This window comes from Ciconia boyciana, chromosome 7 (genome assembly GCF_034638445.1).
Source record: "Ciconia boyciana chromosome 7, ASM3463844v1, whole genome shotgun sequence".
Lineage (NCBI taxonomy): Eukaryota > Metazoa > Chordata > Aves > Ciconiiformes > Ciconiidae > Ciconia > Ciconia boyciana.
This window is the reverse complement of record NC_132940.1, coordinates 47,608,928-47,628,931: the sequence shown is the minus strand read 5'-3', so window position 1 is coordinate 47,628,931 and position 20,004 is coordinate 47,608,928. Positions and strand designations below refer to the sequence as shown.

General features: G+C 40.4%; 1 protein-coding gene across 7 annotated transcripts in view; it reads left to right on the top strand.

Annotated features, from left to right (window-relative positions):
- The window catches only part of DOCK10 (dedicator of cytokinesis 10), a 165,010-nt gene that overhangs the window by 46,177 nt on the left and 98,829 nt on the right, over nucleotides 1-20,004 (top strand). For 6 of the 7 annotated variants that reach the window (XM_072866735.1, XM_072866733.1, XM_072866737.1 and 3 more), the window contains exon 2: nucleotides 16,082-16,201. In XM_072866735.1, the coding sequence (XP_072722836.1) occupies nucleotides 16,082-16,201 (120 nt within the window). The remainder of the gene's footprint in view (nucleotides 1-16,081; nucleotides 16,202-20,004) is intronic. The other variant, XM_072866739.1, reaches the window with a different exon arrangement.

The following is a 20,004-nucleotide window of genomic DNA, read 5'->3' as shown; positions in this document are numbered from 1 at the left end:
TAATTTCAGAATAGGCGTAATAGGCAGTTGATGCAGCTTGTTCCAGCAAAAGGAGTTTTCTTGTTAATTGAACTATCTTTCTCAAATCTGTTAAACAAAAGGCCTGAGTCAGGATTTGGTGTGTAATGACTATGGATGTGCAATTATTTATATATACATGGGCTTAAGTCAAGACTATGTTTTTGACTTGCACTGTGTTTGTACATGTTAGCATTGCTCCCAGACCAAAGTCCTGAGCTGAAGGGAAGCATTCATTCCCTGAAACTTGCTATGAATTTGATCTTTGCATGTAATTCCCCACCCACCCGCCCCCACCCCTAAATTTGAAGACGAAGAAGAAGAAAAAAAAAACAAAACACAGTGTATCTAACTGAAGCTTCATTTCTCAGTCCTTGTTGGTGGGAGATGGTACATTATATTGTTTTAGAAGGATGGTATGGTGAATTCAGTATTTGCTACACAGCAACTCAAATATTTACCTTGTTTTGGAGTGTCTGTTACATTAGTTGAAGATACATACTTTAGGGACTGAATTTTTGTATCTTAATATGGCTGCTAGCAAAGCACTAGTGAAATTCATTTTCCAATGATTGCATGACATACTGTAGCAGTGGATTAGTTTTGTCCAGCAGTACATTTTTACATATTGCTGTATATCATAAATTCAAACTGAAGTCAATGAAGCATGACAGGAAAGAGATTTAAGCAGGAAATAAATTCAGTTGGACAGAAGCTCTAGAAGTAATGTAGGAAAAGAGAATAAAAAAGTTATTAAACAACTCATGACCCCTATCAGAAAACTGAATGCTAGTGGCTCTGAAGCAAAGAGAATGCATAGCTATTCCTTAACAGGAGTAGAGATATCAAATGTTATTATTTTTCCTATATAGATATTAATAAGTATCTTCAAAATGCTGGGAACAGATTAAAATGTTCAGCAAAGACAGCAGAGCAGAGGGCAATTAAACACTGAATTAACTACCTTACATATTTTATCATTTTTTGAAGTGCTTCGACATCCTTATTTTGACTGTATGTATCAGATACAGCAGTTCACAAGCGTAAACCAAGACTTGTGGATTTCCTGTGACCAAATATCTCTTTTCTTGGGGTAACTTGAGGTATGGATAATATTTCTCACCTTATACATAATAGTTCTGAATTTAAAAGCAACGCAAGAGCTTTATTCATATTAACATAACCAATTTTACGATCATCTTAAAGTACCTGATATCTTTAATCGAAGAGATGGAGAAGTCTTTGAGGAAAAATTAGGAAATCTTTTACAGTCACACTGATGCTAATGAAGTTTGCTTTGTACTTCTGCTACAAGACAAAGCATTATTAGACATTTGACTGGTGATGTTATTCCCCATTACAGTGTAGAGGGATTTGCATTCAAAACAGACTAAGAAAGTGGAATCTTTATTTGCAGTTGTTGACTATTAGTTCTGTTTATATCTCTGTGTGAATGCTGTAGCTTATTTGTTATTTCATTGCTTCAACCTTTTTGTGCCTTGGTGTTGAGAAAATATAATGCTCAGTGCCTTTAGCATCGAGTCTGAAAACCTGGCTGTCAGAGATATGGAAATAAATGAGGTTTCATAATATTAGGAATGAAAAATCCTTTGGACAAAAGATATTCAGTGGAGTAAATTGGATAAGGACCAGCTGGAAACTTGAACCTAAGTTCATCTTTCGTATTATTTGGGAGTAACACAAGTTCATCAAAGTTTCAGGAAGCGGTGGTGACCCTTATCTCGGTGGAAAGGATGCCCTGGAAGGGCTCCTCAAATGCTGCCGGAGGCAGGAAACTGGGAGAGGGCCTTCCCGAGTAAAGGAAGGATGGAGCTCAGCTCGTTCTGTGTGACAGTTACAGAAAGGAGTTGATAGGCAAAGGAGCCTCTCAGAGTAATTGATACCTTAAAGTTAAAAAGATGCTTAAACTTTAAAGATGCTTAAAGTTAAGCCAGCAGAGCTGATGGATCCAGCATTAAATTTAAGTTCTGGCAAGGACCTCTTGTCTTGGCAGCTGCATTCACTATGTTATGTGAGAGGCACTTGGGCCCCAGTATAGATAGCGTGGTGGTTTGAGAGAAAACAAGGGTGGTTCCAACTTGGTTGATGTTGCGGTGCTATATTGGTAGCCACTTGAAATGTCTGCATACCTTGGCAAAGGGTTTCTGTTGTCTTTTCTGCTTTCTAGTGCCAGGCACAGATGCTTTTTACCGCTAAGTAGAGGTGCAGTGAAAATCTGTCTTAAGCAGTCACACAGCAGGCTGGTAACACTCAGTTTGAAGGAGTTGATCTTCTCAAAGGCAAAGCTAAATAACAAGGATAATAATGAGATGGGTTTTTAATTCATGAAGTTGCACCATGTTTTAACTGTGGAAGATGAAACCAAACTAATCAGACTGATGCATTGTTTTGTAGTGCTCAGGTCAGACACACTGGGCTCGGTGTGACTGCTCTCCTGGCATGGAAATCCAGCATGTGGAACAATCATGGAAATTCTGCAGAGGTTTGTTACTTTGGATCAAACGTTACTAATGCTGAAAAATGCCTGAAAGAGTTCACAGAACTCAAAATTGTTTGCTGGAAAGAAAAAGAAAAAAAAATGGCACCCAGGGTAAAGTTGCAGATCTCGGAGTACTTAACTGAAACGAGTTGTGAAAAAGATGCTTATCATCCAATTTGCAAAAAATCCAGAATGAAAATACAGAAAAACTATCAGTTTGTCTTGGTTATGCACACTGATAAAAAAACTAATGCACACCACATAAAGACTGTGTGCACAGGGGAATGCAGCTTTGCTGCTGCAGCAGGGTGAATCCTCAGCTGGAACAAAGGAGAAGAAAAGGGGCTCTGTGTGTGTATGCACATGTGTGGGCACTGAGGGGGTTTGTTCAGTTTTAAAAGACCTTTGTGCCCTGTCAGCCTTCAGACACCTGAGCACTGGGAGAGTCTCCTTACCTTAATTAAGAATAATTTGATTGCCCATGTCACTGCTCCCATTGCCTCTGCGGTTCTGAGGCACTGCTGCGAAGTGGGGGCCTCTTAACCTGTCAGGGTGCTGCTGTGATTGCCCTGCATGGGGTAGCGGGGTGGGGGAGCTGCCGCCATTGCGCCTGCGTGGGGCATCTGGGGAACTGGCTCTGTCTGGCAGCTTTACTCTCACCTGAGGTGGGAGCAGGGTTGAAGCAAGCAGTGATTTTTCTTAGTTGGCAGGTGACAAGCACTTCTAAAACCAGGTTTTTACAAGCCAAAAATTTATTTTGGATATTAGCATATAAATTTCTCTATTTTTCCCTATTTATAACTGTCTGCCGATTTAGGAGTGTGCAGGGTGCTTCCTCTTACTTATGTTTCATGCCACTTTGAAAGGGGAACTGTTACCTTGGTCCAAAAGCAGAGATGACTCTGGGCCCCAGCAGCACAAACCTGTTGCTGCGTGCTCTGTGATTGAAGTCTGCTACTGAGGGGCTCGGTGGGAGGTTGTTGTTCTGTGAATGCCTTTTTTTAGCTTGCAGACATACGTGCACATGAAGTAAGAGTGCAGCCGTTTTGGCTTTCAAATCGGGGAGGGTGTTGAGGAGAAAGGATGTAATGGGTTTTGAGACAAAGATAGATGTTCAGTTGCAAGCATTTTTTCTACAACTTCCTATTTTGATTTGCCTTAGAGGCGGGGGCTGGGTGTATTTATGGTTTAATGAGACACTCTCGCCTTAATAGCAGAATACTATTCACAGGAAGAAATGAGTTATTGCTGGTTTTCTTCTTCTTTCTGTTCAGTTACTGTGGATACAGCATATAAGTTTTAGACATACTTCCCCCTTGAAAAGCATACGCAGCTTCCAGTTGTTATGCTGAAGCTGCTGAAGGAAAGAGGTTAAAGGAGCACAGTTTTTAAAGAGATTTGTTTGCTGCTTGAATTCCTACGGATACAATGAGCTTTCGCGGCAGATTCAGAAGGGAGCCCAGTGAACTGAGGAGAAAGAGAAGGACCATTAGGCGAGTGAATCAAGGAGAAATTCACAGATTAAGCTGCGTGAGTATGCACCTCTTCTTCCATCTGTTCTACAAAATTGCTAAGAAATTACAGGTCAAACACTCTTCAGACTACACAGAGGAGAGAGTAGGATTTATTCCTTGGGGTGTACATAGGATTGACTGTGTCTCATCAGTCTGTGTGATGAGGTATTGAATATTGGCGAATGATTACTGAAGTCTGAGATTAAAGCACGGGGAGTTCAGGAGTTTACAGAACTCAAGTGCATTAGGGAAACTGTTGTATAGCATCACGTTGTCGATCAGACACGTACTGATAAACAGCATTGTGTGATAGTCTCTCTGGCACCTGGTATCATATTCTTGGTAGTTCCATTAAAATCCATAATGCTGGTTCTGGAGTAGAAAGTTACTCTGCTGTTTCATCTAGTATGGGTGATTTGTGCCTCTTGAGGCCAGGAGGAGGAGGAGAAAGCCACTGTCCTCCTGCAGTGCAGGGAGCAAATGGAGCACGCTCCAGAGCCCTTGGTGGAAAGCAGGAGTGAGGTTCTGACCCGCGAGGTAGACAGCAGCTTTGCCAGTGATGGCTTTGGGCCAGGACTGCACCCCCCGAAACTCTGCTGTGTAACACTGGGCAGCTCACATTAACTGCGTTGTGCCTAAGCTTTCCTGACTGAAATTGAAACTGCAGACAATTTTAAGTAAAATGCTTAGAGCCTGCTGTTGAGAAGCCTTAGGCAAGTACTGGTTTTCAGTCTATTCTCTGAACTTGAGAGATTACTTTAGATGTCAAACGTTTAATGGCTTCCCCAAGAAATGATTTGGAGACAATGGATCTTTTTCTTCGTGGCAAGAGGTGTTTGGTTTTCTTCTGTAGTTTTGTATATCCAATTACAAGCTGTGTTTGCATGTGCATGCTGAAGGCTCTTTTGAGGCTATTGTCCATGTCCAGTGTAACAAAGAATCAGTGATAATACACTGAAGAAGATTATTCTCATTAACTTTTTTAAATAGGAAGGAAAATAACTGCAGTTGTAACACTTGGTCACAGATTGATTAAGATGGTCTGTGGTTCATCTAGTAGAGTGTTTGGGTTTTGCTTGTGACTAGCTGCCATTTTGGATAGATACTTTATGTGGAAATGGAGCTTTTTGACAAGGCTGCTTTACAGTGTAGTTCCTGCTGCCCTGAGCTATGGACATACAGTGGAAGATACCAGGTTTAAGCGTCATGATCTTGGGTCCAAGAATGAATGCTGGTGGTGCTGCTGAAAGCATCTAACCCTGGCAGTTTACAAGGCTTTGGTAGGAGGTAGGCGCTACTGCTTGTCTTATCCTCTTAAATCCTGGTTAGGAGGGATTTTTGTCATTATTGTACAAATCCTGACTATATGTGAATAGTGCTCACCAGAAGTGGTTGAAGCCTTACAGGAAAGTACAGCTGGAAATAAAACAAAGCCCAAATAGTAACAATCAATCAGTAACCTGCCTGCAGATAAAGAGGAATATATTTGTTCATTATTGCCTGTAACCTCAGATAACAGAAGCTGAGAGGCTGTTCAATTTAGTGGTGCCAAGGAACCTTTAAATTGTTGTGATTTCTAAGAGTCAATAAAATGTATCATACTCTGATCTAAAACTTAGAGTACTTGTAACCGTGTGCCTGTTGCTTTTAATTGGAAATAGGTAACATGCCTTTTTCATCAGAGGCTTGTGGTTCACACTGCACTTCCCGTGAAGTGGCTGGCTGCTGTAATGTCAGGGACATAACTCGGGTTTTCAGGGGAATCTGTTCATTCTGATATCTGTTCTTTTCAGACATAAGATAGACTAAGATGGGGTCACTGTGTCATGTTATTCTGCGAGTGTATTTTTCCATAGTTTGTTTAGCCCTTAGGAAATGCGGGCACACTTGGCTTTACTTTTGTGGCTTGTGACCTGTGTCTTTCTACCCAATATTTCATAATTGGAGCATGTTAAATCTTTAGCCTATGGGCACTTTTTGCTATCATGCAGGAATCAACCTCTTCTCCATGCATCAGTCCCCTCACCTCTGGGTGCTGCAAATTTCAAAGCGGTGGTAGCTCCCACTGCAGGCTTTTGTAGATGGGGACCTTATTCAAAGAGTGCATTTCTTAATATACTACATTTAGACCTGTATTTTCAAGACGGACTTTTATTATTTGCTGGAAACTCCTTTTTTGTAAGGCTAATTCTGATCTGATTAGTTTTAATTGATTGTAGGTTGATGATTGAGCTCAGTGTGGTTGACCAGATTTTGCTCTCATTTACGTTCTGTTTGTGTGTAAATGACTTGATAGCTAGATAATTGATTGGGAGGGTAGTTGATGTCAAGGAAACGATTATAATTTTAACATCATTGTGAAAGTTTAGTTTATAATGGTCATGTATAGACGATACTGATTTTTACAGATAAAGCCTCTGTGGAAATACTTACAATTATTTACTCAGATATGTAGCATGAAAAATATGTATAACTCATGTAGTGTAGGTAGAAAAAGGGAGATTTCATTGAGTAAAATGAAGCGGAACAACATATATAAGGTTTGCCCTATGGGACAGCGACTTACTACTAAGTACTCTCTAGAAGTCAGATGGTATTTTTGAAAAGTTTATTTTGAGCTAATGCAAACATTTTTGTCAGTTGTTTTTGCTTCAGGGGCTTCTGAAGTGGTTGAGCCCTTTTCAAAAAAAGCTGTTTGCTCAGTCTACAGGTCTAGGACTTCATGCATCTAAATTTTAGTATTTAAGTGAAAACAGGCAATGTAGTTTACTTATGCACTGTGTTGCAACTTCATCATCAAACTTACAATAGTGATCAAAGCATCTTTAGCATCAGAGCATGATCTAATGAACAGACATTAGAGTTTTCCTTTCAGTCCTTAAAAAAGTCTCCTATGTACTCTAAAAACAGTCTACTAAAAAGAAACCTTTATTTTCAAAGTAAATAAAAATGTTTTTAAAGACAATTCTGTGCTCTGCATGGTGTTATGTACAATACGCCCTTGTTTTAGCAGCAGGTTTGTGATAGATGAGCCTGGTGGAGGAGTGGGTGAGCTAGGAACACCTGGCATATCCTCCCTCTGTCCTTCCCCTGAACCTGTACACAGCTGACTGTGGATAGATTGCTCCATCTCCCTTATTCATCCAGTTTGCACAAACAGAGGGGACTGGTTTGGTCTGATGTTGTTGCTATAACCAGTTCTATTATTGCTGTATAGATGCTGTAGGTGTCAGTGCTGGGTTTCTACCTTTGCCATGAGGGTCATCTGAGTGCCACTTAAGGGCAAAAATTGGGAGTATCTTTTTTTTTTTTTTAATGTAGATTTTCCTTAGGCTACAATGACTCTATATATGTGAAGTTATATATATATGTGTGTGTGTTTGTGTATACACAGAGTCAGAAGTGCTGTTTACATAAACTTTGTACTGGAAGCTTAAAAGCTTTGGTCAAGTCCACTACATGCAGGTTGCAGGATGGTTTTGTTAACGTTCCTGTTTGCGACCGTGAATCTGCCTGCCTGAGACCGTGCTAGAAAAAGCGAACATGAAGCGAACATGAAGCAAAGAGCGTTTACAGAATAGTTGCACTAGAGTCACTCCAGCATCCCCTCTGTGGTGCCCGGGGCAGGACAAGTCAATTCTCCTTCCCTGGGGTGAAGTAATCGCTAACGAGGCAAGTGGCCGGGTGGAGCGCTCCACCTCTGCGTCGGCAGGTCCTCTCCGCTCCCCCACAGCTCCCGTCCCTTCTTCCCAGTCCCCTTCCAGCGCATCCTACCTCTCTGTTCAGATGTCTGTATGAAGATGAGTGAATTGCATCTTTGGCTTTTGCTTGCTTTCTTTATGAATAGATTCAGTGTGGCAGCTTTAAAGAAAACCTTTTGTTGCTATAACTGCACTTTTTTTTTTCTGCCTAAGGTCAGGTAAGGGAAGTGGCTGAGTGTTGCCAGGTTAGAGGTCTGTGTAAATTAAACTTAAAAAACCCCCTTAAGATACTTTACAAGACTTTCTTGTTTTTCCCCTGAAGTGACCTATGGGCAAATATTTAGTCTAGGCTTCAGAAGTACTCACTATTTAGAAGCTGTCATTTTTGACATTTTGAAAAACCAATACATGAAATTTAATTTTAAAATCTTAGCAGTTTCTTTAGAGGTCTTGTTGTCAGTGGCATGATAATGCTGGTTTTACTAATTTTCTGATTAAATTAAATTTGTTTATCTCCTTCCTAAAAAGGGTTTGCAGCTACTACATAAATACAGAGGATAAGTAGGTTGTTTTCTTGTTATCCTGAATATTTTGCAGACTATATTGGTACTTTTATCTAGTGTCTAAAACGGCAAGTGCTAGTCATTGAAGATGCACACACATACATGCCCATGCATATACCTTCCAGATTCAGAAAGCACCACAGCAAGGCTGCAATGCCAGGTGTATAATCACGGTTGAGAAACAGAATTCAGGAAACCCATATGCCTAAGTCGAGCGTAGCATGAAGCATCTCCTCTCTCCCTCCAGCATGGATGCTTTGCTGAACCACCAGTCCTGTGTGGCTTGCACATTTTAACCATGAGTGAGATAGTTTTACGAGGCCTTGTGCTTTCAAAATTCATAATGAAAGCAACGATAAATTCTAACTTGAGAAATAAAAGGTAGTAGAGTAGGTCACTCCCAGTTGCATGAGAACAGGTCTCTGTGGTTTGAGTAGTCTTAACTGGTCGTTCGTCGGTTGGCTTGCTGGAGAAGTTACGTGTCTGTGTGCCACTGAAGTCTCCAATGGCTGCAGCTGGCCCATCAGTTAAAATAAAAGTGATCTGAGTTAGGTCATCCAGATGAGAGGTGTTTCCATTTTTCAAATATTTAACACACTGAATTCTCTCACAGTAACTTTTAAAGCTGGAAAATATGCAAAGTAGACCTTCATAGATTTTGGTCCACAAAACAATGGTAATTTCCAATGTAAGCAATTAGGATTCATCCCATCCCAGCTGTATTTGTACAGAGTAAGTCTCATTTAGTCAAGCAAATCCCTTATTGGTGTCAATCAGAATTTTCTTTGAATAAAGAGGCTTTAATGAAAGAAAATTACTTTTCACTTTCTTTATTCCCAGCAGGATCTTCCACAGGTTTCCCTCCTTTTGTGCTTCTTAAGCTGATAGGTACTATAGCGTTTTGGAAACTCATTTCTGAATCACTAGGAATTTTGGGGTTTGAATCTTTTTGTAATTCGTTGTAATTTTCTCTGTACCAGAATCTTGTGGGAACTGGCAATCCCCTTAATGAAATTTATTGGCATGTCGGCTTCACTGCTGACACTAAAGCGTATCAGTTGGGCTGTGCAGCCCTGAAAGACTGCCTGGATTCTTTCCAAGTGCAATTCTCCAAGGTTTACTGAAAGACATGACAAATTAAACATTTTGGACCTGACAAGTGAATGTGTTTTAGGGTGGAAGGGAGGGGGTGTCACAGAAAATTTTCTTTGTACCACTAATTTTAATAAATTTGTTGACTGTGGATCACATACTGAGCCAAATGTAGCCTTTGTAATGTGTCCAGAGAGTTTGTTGACTGTAAATAGATGCATACCAGGCCAAGCAATCGTAAAAATGGCAAGATCTAAAGTAAAAGGAGGGACCGTCTGCCTGCAGGTTCTGGCTGTGCTTCCCTGTCCTTTCCCCAAATACCTTTTGCAGACCCTGAATTTCCTCCCCTGTGCTTGAAATGCAAACCTTATTTTCCTTAAAGAAAATCCGTAACACTATGTGGAGTGTGTTGGGAGCAGAGAGAGGGCAGGCCTGTGGAGTGAGAGCATTTTGAGTTGATGAGACTTGTCACTCCCAGCTCAGCGGCTTGCGGGTGTTGGGGACACCATAATCCCTGCATGGCTGCACTGTCTCAGCTCACTGGGTACAAATGCTGCCATGGGACTCGCTGCCAGTAGTGCGTTGGGTCATCTGGCTGCTCACCCGTTATCTCAGCTGGTGGGGGAAAAAGGTGCGCCCAGTGCAGATATCCTTCCCATGGAAATCACCCCAAGCATCAAACTGCTGTACTGTCTAATGGTGAATAGAGACGTACGTTGGTCCTACAAAAAAGCGAAAGTTTTGGTGACTCCATAAAAAGTGAGTAGTTTTCTAGCCTCAGCTTCAGCTCCTTTAATATTTAGGCAGCTGTGGCTAGCACGCCTCAGAGCTGCTGGGCAGTCTGTATTGCTAGCACATCTGAAGACAGGGTTAAATTCAGCCTTTACGCTACACCTCCTCCAGAAGTCATGGAGTCCTGACTGTTCTTCAGCTTCAGTTTGGACAGGCTTGGCAAAGAAATATTTAATATAAATTGGCCCACCCTGGTGGAATAAAACTAACAACATATATTAACCATGTAAAAAAAATCTGAGGTAATGTAATATGCCAGAGACAGTATTTAACTGGGGAAAGGAAAGGAAAGGAAAGGAAAGGAAGAACAAGAAGTGTGAGAAGCACTTCACATTGATGTCATCCCAGAAAGTAATTTCATTTGCTGTTGTTAGTAGCATTGGGCTTGGTTAATAGTATCATTGAGAAGTCTGTGAAAAATGAAGGAAGGTGATGCTGTTATTTCAGAAAGTGGCCCTTTCTCTTGTAGGTCTGCCTATTTCAGTATTTCAAATGTATACTGGAATAAATTGTAATTTTAAACAAGCCATAGCTTGGATGAAATATAGAATCAGAGTCCTGCTTGATCTTGACCAATCTGGCCATCACAATTCTTTTGACTCTTTTTATGAACATGCAGTGGATCCTCCTGTCATGAAGATATTTTAGTCCTGGTAACTGAAGTCCATCAGCTTAAATTCTTTCTGTGTATCTGTTTCTTTAATTTTCTTCTTCCTGGCATGGAGAAGAGAATAAATTCATTTAAACATCTGTATTAAATTCAATAAATTTTAGATACTCAGGATTTGGTGTCTGGGAATAATACATCATTAAAGCATTAGAAAATCATAGCATTTGGTCTAGTTTATTTTAAGAATGGGGGAGTGCTTGGGATGACTATCCAGAGACTATTGCTCTCAGTTACATAATTTTCTCCTTTAGTGAGTGTTCACAGAAATACAACTTTAGGAGGATGATATATAAGTCATTTTATCCTGTAATTATGAAGAGAAGATGGGCAGTAGCATCAATGCACAATGACTGTGCAGCTGGAGGCAATCCAGGTACCATATCTGTTTCTGTAAAATAATTTATGTGAATATTTTTGGTCATTATTACTGGGAAAAATAATGCTTTTGTACCTAGACCAGAAGATGATGGCGATCAAGCTGTATGCCACTGGTAGAATCTGGGCTGTTTCACCCATGTGAATTCAAGTAGTAATTATCCCTCTGTGGTGTTGGCTCTGGTGCTCATTAAAGATCTCTTAACTCTTCAAAAAGAGTTTGGAAAAGTTGGCTCAACAACATACACAAGTACACTCCACAGCACTGTCGGGGTGTGAAGTAAATGGTACTGCTGTGATTGTTGTAGCAGGTGAGGAGTTGGCGAGTGCCTTTTTACTAGATGTATTCACAACCGTTTCAGTACAACTAAATGTAATTCATTACTCACTTGAGATAGAGAATATAAAAAGCATTATAAAAATCCAGGCCAGCATAATTTGATCTTGGCACAGATTGCTAGGTTGGTCTGTTTCCAAAAAGAACAGACAAGTTAAATTGAGAGAGGCAGCACTAAGGTTATTAAATTAGCTTTAAATCAGCCCTACTCATTTACAAATTTTTGCTAGTGCTCGCAGGGAGAGATTCGCTAATCCCACCATCGCTGCTTCTGTCTGCCTGTGACAAGAAAACCGAGCAGTCATTCCACGCCTTCTAGAGATAAACTGCTAACTAAACCAGCTGCCACTTCCCATCACAAATGCAATACTAAGCATTGCAGTGCTAAGCTTTGCCAAATATGAAGTACTAGCTCTGCAAAGGATGGAGTCAGTGTCCACATTGCATAGTCTTAAGGTTTGTAAGAACATGCAGAATTGATCAAGAGAGGCATCATGTTTGCTATACTGCCATGCTTGATGTTGGCAGGGAAAGGATTAGATTATCTCTGCAGTTGGTGTATTGATGAGGATGAGCTATTACTTGCATCTCTGATTTATGGGACTTGGCATAATACAGTATTGCATTTTATACAGGATTTTGCTGTAATGCCATAGAAGGAAGAATGGCATTTGTCATTGCATCAATAGAAAAACATCACCATAAATATTGAAGTGCTTCACTGAAAAATTTTGCAGTAATTTTGATAATGTCACATCTACTTACATTTAGTTACATTTCGGATATGTAAACTTTCTCATAAGACTTCTCTGTTAAGACCTGTTAAAATGTTTCCATCAGATTGTGCACTTGGCAGCACTGAGAGCAAGAGAATTAGTGCTATGGGAGCAGTGATGTTCATACGCTCGCTGTGTTTCTCTGCTTCAGGGTTTTCTTGAGTTGCATTCTTGTCTCCCGAAAATGACCTTGCAGCTGTCAAGGAGAAGTTTTCCCCTGGAGTGTTTCAGACAGCTATCAGGAGTGGCTTTCTGAGTGCTGCCAGTTTCTGAAGAGAAAAGAGAGGCCAATGTGACATAGCTTACCCTGCCTCCACCTGCAGCTGAACATCTGTGTGACGTTAATTTTGAAGGAGATGTAGCTGTGCTCACCCCAACCTCACAGGGATTTCCAGGGTGAAGAAGGAATACCTCTTCATTCTGCCAGCCCCAGTAAAAAGGGTAGTTTCCATTGGCATAGAGAACCTGTAAATGCCACACATTTTTATGGGATTCCCCCATATTTCAAGAGAAGTCCCAAGATTTGTGGGATTCCCCAGCTCTTTCTTAGTCCATGACTTCAATAGGAAGGTGGCTACCTATGTAATTTGCTTACTTTAGGTTTTTAAGAGATTTTTAAAGCTAACATTCATGACGTTTCCAAGGATCATCTGACCTAGATTAATATTGTGTTGACACATCTCTGGCTTTGAAGAGTGGACATTTATGGTTTCAATGGCATGTCTGACTTATTAAAAGTTGAGATTGTTGCGAAACCATTGTCCTAACAGTATCTGCTCTGGGAGGGGAGGGTTCTCAGTGTGGTCAATGTCACAAACTTTCTGCAGAAAAAGTACATGTTTTAGTGAAACCGCTATACAGGAAAAATGCCTACATGAAACACTTGTGCCTCATAAATGTCATGCACATATTTTTTCACTCTTACTTTGAGTTTTCTTGTAAGTGGTTGTCATAAGGTTTCCTATTGAAGGTAATAGTCACACTACTACAAGTTTGCTTTCTGCTAAACTTGGACTGAGTGAACTTTGTTCAGACCTGGGCATCATTCCCAAAACGAGTGGTATAGCAGAGATGGTACACTGGTGTTTTCTCTTAATGTTTTAACTCCTTGAAAATTATGTCTATATAGGAATATTTAATAAAGAGATACAATGGTAGATTTATTGAAGGAGAGTCTAAAACTTGTGGCTAAAGGATACTGTGGTGACTCAACATAACTTGAAAGGAAACGAGAGCGAGCTGTGCATGGTGAGATGGTTGGATGAGCCCATTACGTTCCTGTGGGGAACCGCTGTCGGTAAACGGTAGACTGAAACCTCACTAAAAAATACAGCTGCTACTCAGCCTGAGTGTTTCTTGAGCAGGACTGGATATTAATGTGTCAAGTGGTACTGGCCAGGGCCAAGTACCAGCTTGGGACAGTCTAAGGTAACATGGCTGGGTTAATATGAAGTCTCATGTTTCCTAGTAGGGTGCCTTGTCTTACCTGAACATCACACACTGGTATACAGTACTGTCACAGAATCTAAATTAAACTTTAAAGCTGTTTCTTCCCATTTGGGCCTTTTGTGTTTTACAGTGGTTTCTTCCCATTTGGGCCTTTTGTGTTTTACAGAAACTTAAGGATAAGTTTCTTTTTTCTGTTAAACAATTCCAAGTTCTATTTCTAATTCAATCTTCCTTTCAGAACTCTAAGGCAAGATGGACAACTGTCCTTGTACATCTCCAGATTTATCTAGGAAGGAATATAGCACAGTATCTGTGTGTCAGAATCCCTTTTTATTTTATTCATACAGACAGAACTTTTAGTGGTGTCCTGGGAGTTGGTAGTTAAAGATACACCATATTTAGGTAGGTCAAGTATTGTTTCTCTTTCCTCCCTCTTCCTCGCATCCCACAGCAACATTCATGAACCAGTTTCCATGGGAAAGGGCTTTCCAAAAAGTGCTATTTATTACTGTTATGTGTTGATCTTGTCTATCTTTTACAAGTCTTTAATGTCTCGGCATCAGTAGATAGTGGTTTTGGCCTGTGAATGCTAAATACTAATGATTTTTAGGAGTTTATTAACTCTTAAGCTGGCAAATGGGACTAAGAGAGTTAATAGACTGAGAAGAGAGTTAATAGACTGAAGTGTTGAAGGAACAGCTCCAACATTTTAAATTGTGTCTCCATCCTTGGAGGTTTTCAAGACTCGTCTGGACAAGTTCCCAAGCAGCCTGATCCAACTTGCCTTGCTTTGAGCAGAGTTGGAGTAGATGACGTGTGGCAGTCTTGAGTTATTCTGTGATTCTATCGTAAGCTGTTCAACAACTGAATAACTTTCTAGGAACGTGGGTATCCCAATGTTTTAATCTATTTTGTGTGGCTGTGTTAGTGATACTTAATTAAACTTTTCATAGATGCATTTGATACCAAAGGGAGTCTTGAACTTAATATAGAAGGGAAGCAGTGTTCACAGGGCCTGGAGAGAAATCTTGCGATAACTTTAATTACTGAAAAAACAGGAACTCACTAGGACGAAGTCAAAAGAGGGAGAGACTTGTATATTTGGACCATTATATGTATAATAGACCATATGTAAATGTTATAAATTTTATATTTATATATATATTTTTATATATATATATATATATATATATATGATCAGATATGATGGAGAATCATGAGATTGTCCGTTGGAGAAATTTGTTTTATGGAGATGTGAAAGCTTTCTTTTCCAATATACCATGGGTTTGGTTTAGGGAAGAGAGAGGGAGGGAGGGAAACTTTATGTTATTCTGGATAGCACAGTGCAAGAACAGTGGGTAAAATACAACTTCATGTCCACCATTGCATCAGACTGAAAAAGTGTTCTGCAGAAATGTTTCTGCATTTGCTTTCCACTAGTCTCCTTTTTCTCTCTCATCACCTGCTTTTCCATCCCTTCTAGCAGTTCTCTTGCCCTTTCTCATTTACTCTTTCTGATGCTTAAGTCTTTGAATTAAGCAAATATTGTCACTCTAATACGTGACTCTTCATTTGTTTAATGTATTCTAGCATGTCAGGTGGGCTTCTCTTTTTTTATTTTTGGGTTGTATTTCGAGACAGCGTAACTTTACTTTTGTTTGGCTGTTGCTATGGTGGTTTCTTATTTTACCACTGTTTCTGGCAATAATAGTACTATTACAATGATACTAATCCGTTTCTGACAAGAGAAACCATGGGGATGGGTGCCAGATAGTTTATTCCAGGAGAATAACCTTGGATTATTACCAAGTAAAACAATGTGGTGGCACTCACAAGTTACCAGCAGTTCAAGAGGTGGGACTGTGTAAGACAGTGGAAAAATTAGTAGGTTACTTATTCTAAAACATATTAGCTCCAAGTCATATCTATGTTCAGTTCAAATTGTGTCTGTCTGTCTATTTGCCTACATGTATTTACGGAGAAAGAGAGAGAGTGTTCCTGAGAATGACAGGTAAGTTAATGTGGTGGTTTTGGTCTCTGTAATGAGCTGACAGATTGCTCTTGAGTTAATCAGATGGAGAGTGACTGTTACAACTGGCCCAACTTCCTCACTTCCACTGTTCTCACGTGAGCTCAGCTGCAGCAAGCTGGGAAGAATGGAGGGGGAGGGAAGAAGTTAATTCATACTTTGGTGTAAAAAAAGAAAAATGCAGCAGATCTCATGATCTTATGAAGGGGGAGGAAGGCAAATTTGAGTGTAGAGAGATTACCTGATCTTTTCTTTATTTCCACAGCAGGAAAAACCCAAACTCTTGGAGCCTTTGGATTATGAAGCTGTTATCACAGAGATTGAAAAAAATATTGGGGATAACCAGTTTAAGGATCTGATATTATTCCCCGACGATGACTTTTCAGTAAGTATAAGGCAAATATGTGTTATTCTTTCTCTTAGGTTTGTCTGTTCATTTATTTATTTTATCTTCATTGCTAGAGGGAGAGCCAGAAGTTGCCCAAGGGCTCTCTAAGATTTTCTTAATTTATGCGTAATGCCTTACTTCCCTCCCACCAAATTCACTCTGTTATTTTCTCTGACATTTGTATATGAGTGAATTTACTGTTCAGGATTAGATAAAGCTCAAAGCCCTGGTTGTTCCCAAATACATTTCAGAAACTCAGAAAAACATATTATTCCATAACGTATACTTGTCTGCTTGCTCAGCACAGTGGTAGTTTGGCCAGTGCTGGAATCTCTCCCTACTATTATAATCTAATTTAATCACACTTCTTTGACTTACATCCGGTCTTTCTGATCCTATTCTGTTTAATGTATTTGGCCTCTAGAATCAGACAGCCCATGATTCCTGGCCTTCCGCTCAAAGTCAGACTTTTTAGAAGGTGGCTGTGACATATTTCCAAGCTGTCCCATTGCTGACGATAGATTGCAGAAGAAAGATAAATCCAAATGGACTTGATTTTTGTTTGGTTTTGGGGTTGTCTTAAATTATTCTCCAGTGGGGTTTGAGATCTGGCATCCTGAGTGATGGGGGGGTGCAGAGTCCCCAGTGCTGGGGCAGGCTCCCATGGTGGGATGCTGACATGCAGTGGATACTGGAGCCCGCAGCCATGGAGCTGACTGACCTCATCCCAGGTTCCGCATTGCTTGTCCTGGCAAGCTGAAAAGAAATTGAGAACCTGGAAGTCCAGGGCAGCCCTCACCGCAGTTGCCTGCCGGACAGCTGGGGAGGTGTGCTGCCAGGCAAGTAAGCTGGCAGATTGCCTGCATCTTATAGCAACTTCTTCCAAATCAACCAATCTCTGTAAAAGATTTAGATTTTGATGAATAGGCATTCTCCAATGGAAATACATTTCAATTTGTGACCAATTGTAACTGCTATGTGAGGGCCCTTCCCATCAGCTCATGGCACTGCTACTGTCCTGTGGGGCCAACTTAATCTAATCGACTGCTTTGTTTTAGTAAATGGCTCTATTTCCTTGGTGACATTAACTGAGTTAATGTGCTCATGGGATTGAGAGAAAACTAAACAGAATAGATTTCCTATCATCGTTAATTCCTTTATCCATTTTGCACATTTGTGAATTTATGAAATTGAAATTAAGCATTATAAAGGTGACTAGACATACTGTGTGCTGTCACAAGGCCCTTGAGCCCCTTGATTTAGAGTAACTGAGCTCAAGTCAGTGAAGCAAACCCTCTCAGCGAAAGAAGAATCATGTCCTACTGCTCAAGACCTCTGCCTGTCAAACCATATTTTCATATCCTTATTTTCATTTCCTTTTGAGCGGTTGCTGCCTGGCTTTTAGTAGCTACTTCTATTTTGTTTCCTCTCTGTTATGCTTTGCAACTATTCTGCATAATCTATTTAAATAAGAAAAGAAGAAGAAGAAAAAAAGATTAAGACAGATGAGAGAGGTACTTGCATAGTAGAGGTGGCCTATACTCACAGAAGAGCAGAGGCAGTGGAAGGTAGCGTCCCTATCCTTGCAATAAGCCTCTTTTCTTTGTTATCATCTGTTGAAGTCAGCTGCAGTAACAAGAGCCTTTGCCACCAGAGCAGGACTGCAGAGCTTTCATAGCAGACAGGTTTTTCAGCTGCAGAGTGTCTATTTATAGCCCTGCTCCTTCCTGCTGAAATATCACCTGTGCACAAAAGTCTGGGTCAGCCATTTGAGTAGAAAGAGATCCATGTCTGACTGAATTAGGAGGTGCTCAGGCTGGGTCTGAGTGTTATTTAATGTGATAATGCCCCAGGAAATGGTGGATGTTACTGTTTAACTCCTCATGATTACAATTGCTTCAGACTTTGTGGCTCAGTGTTGATGCAGCCCCAGTTTGGGCCTGTGTGTTAGCACATCCTATGGGCAAAAGTCTCTTCAGAGTGAAACCCAACCAGAAGAATTAGCTGAGGTACTGAGCGTAAGAGAAAATTCTGCTTTTAATAATGATTTCCCATTTCTGGATCTGTAGTATTCACCGCATGCATCAGATATGGGTCAATCATCATCATAATTGTTGTACTGTCTCTAGTCTTTTGTTTAATCTCAGAATTGCTTTCTCTCTTTGAATGCAATTCAAAGAGAATGCAGTTATTCTCACAAGACTTTTGTTGGTCATTTCCAACATCTTACAAGAAGTCTGTGACACAGCAAAGAATTCTTGGTATCAATCTGAACCTGATAGACTGTATTCCTCCATTTTCCTGCATTTCAACGGGAGAATACAAGATGTATACGTTACAAAGATGCATTCTCTGTTTTTACTCCAGCTGGGGAAAAGATGCTTCACTTCTTTGTAACTGTGCTTAATAATCCTTTAAAAAAAAAAATAAATCATTGATTCACATCAGTTCCACTTCTTGTTTTCCTAGCAATGCCTTGCTTGCTAACTCTCCTCCTGCCTGCCCAAAGTCCAATTTCCCTTTGAGGAAAAGCATGTCAGCTCAGCTTCATTTTTCACCTGCTCCTGGATCCCGTGAACAAATTACCCTTCTGTTGCTGTGCTGTGAAATAATGGCCAGTAGAAATTTCCGCAGCAATACAGCAACTGCAGAGCTTCACAGGAGCTCCCTGTCACATGAGTACAAGCTTGCACTGTACTTCTTGGTGGTAGTAAGTGGGAGTTGATGGGCTTCCTGTTGCGCTCAGAAAAATGCATGCTTGGTGGTGATGCTGGTAGGTTTGCATCCTCACTGTTGGGTAACCATCCTCCATTCACTTTCTGTTGCCCAGACCTGGCCACGATCTCCCTTGACAAGTGGAACCGCTGCTGTCTGGCATTCCTATTTCTCACTTTTCTCCTACATGTTTACTGGAAAGGAGACCATGAAAGAAGTGTGACAACTTCCTTCAGATTGGTCTCCCTCTCACCTTTAAACTTTCACATCTTAGTCTTGCATGGATTTGTTGTCATACATTTGTACTTATGCTCCTAAGCGCCTTCATGTATCCAAGCAAAATGCTTGCTGTATCCGTTCAGAAGTATTTTTTCATCCTTTCTTCATGTCACCATCCTTAGGAAATTCACTGAACCCCCAGCAGTCTCTTTTCAAACCTCTCCAGGATCTCAAGTCTGGAGTAGAATCATTGGTGCCCTCCCTTAGTGGCAACAGGCTCAGCACCCCTTTTCTAATACCTTTGCTTGTGCGGAGGTTTAGTAACTAAATATATGTTAACAATATGTGGATAAATATAAGTTGATTGTCATAAAAAGGTAGCTGAAAATATTTAATAGGTACTTCACTTTGATATGGTATAAAAGCGTGTTAAACTCTCTGGGTTGTGAAAGTTTGTTCCTCCTTCTCTCCCTGCATACTGTTTTATAAATCTCTGTTTGAAAAGTGGAACTCAGACTTTCTTAAACTAATGGTATAAATATGGCTGGCTGGCTGATTTGAACCTGCAATAGAAATAATAATTCATTGCCTAAATTTAGGACAGCTGTAGGATGGCAAAGCTTACCTGTGTAATGCAAAACCTATTGAAGTTCAGTCTGACATGCTCCTGGCTGTTCTGGGCTTTTGAAAGCCCACCCGGGTGCCCTCCAAGTATCATAGAGGCCTTACAAGAGGGGCTGAGTCGTGCAGTGCCAATACTCTCCATCACTGCAAGTGTGACTGTTTCCAGGCTTCTTTTTTTTTAGCTCCAAACAAGAGACAAAATCTCCCTATTTTTCAGATTGTGAAACCTCTGCCTATCTAGA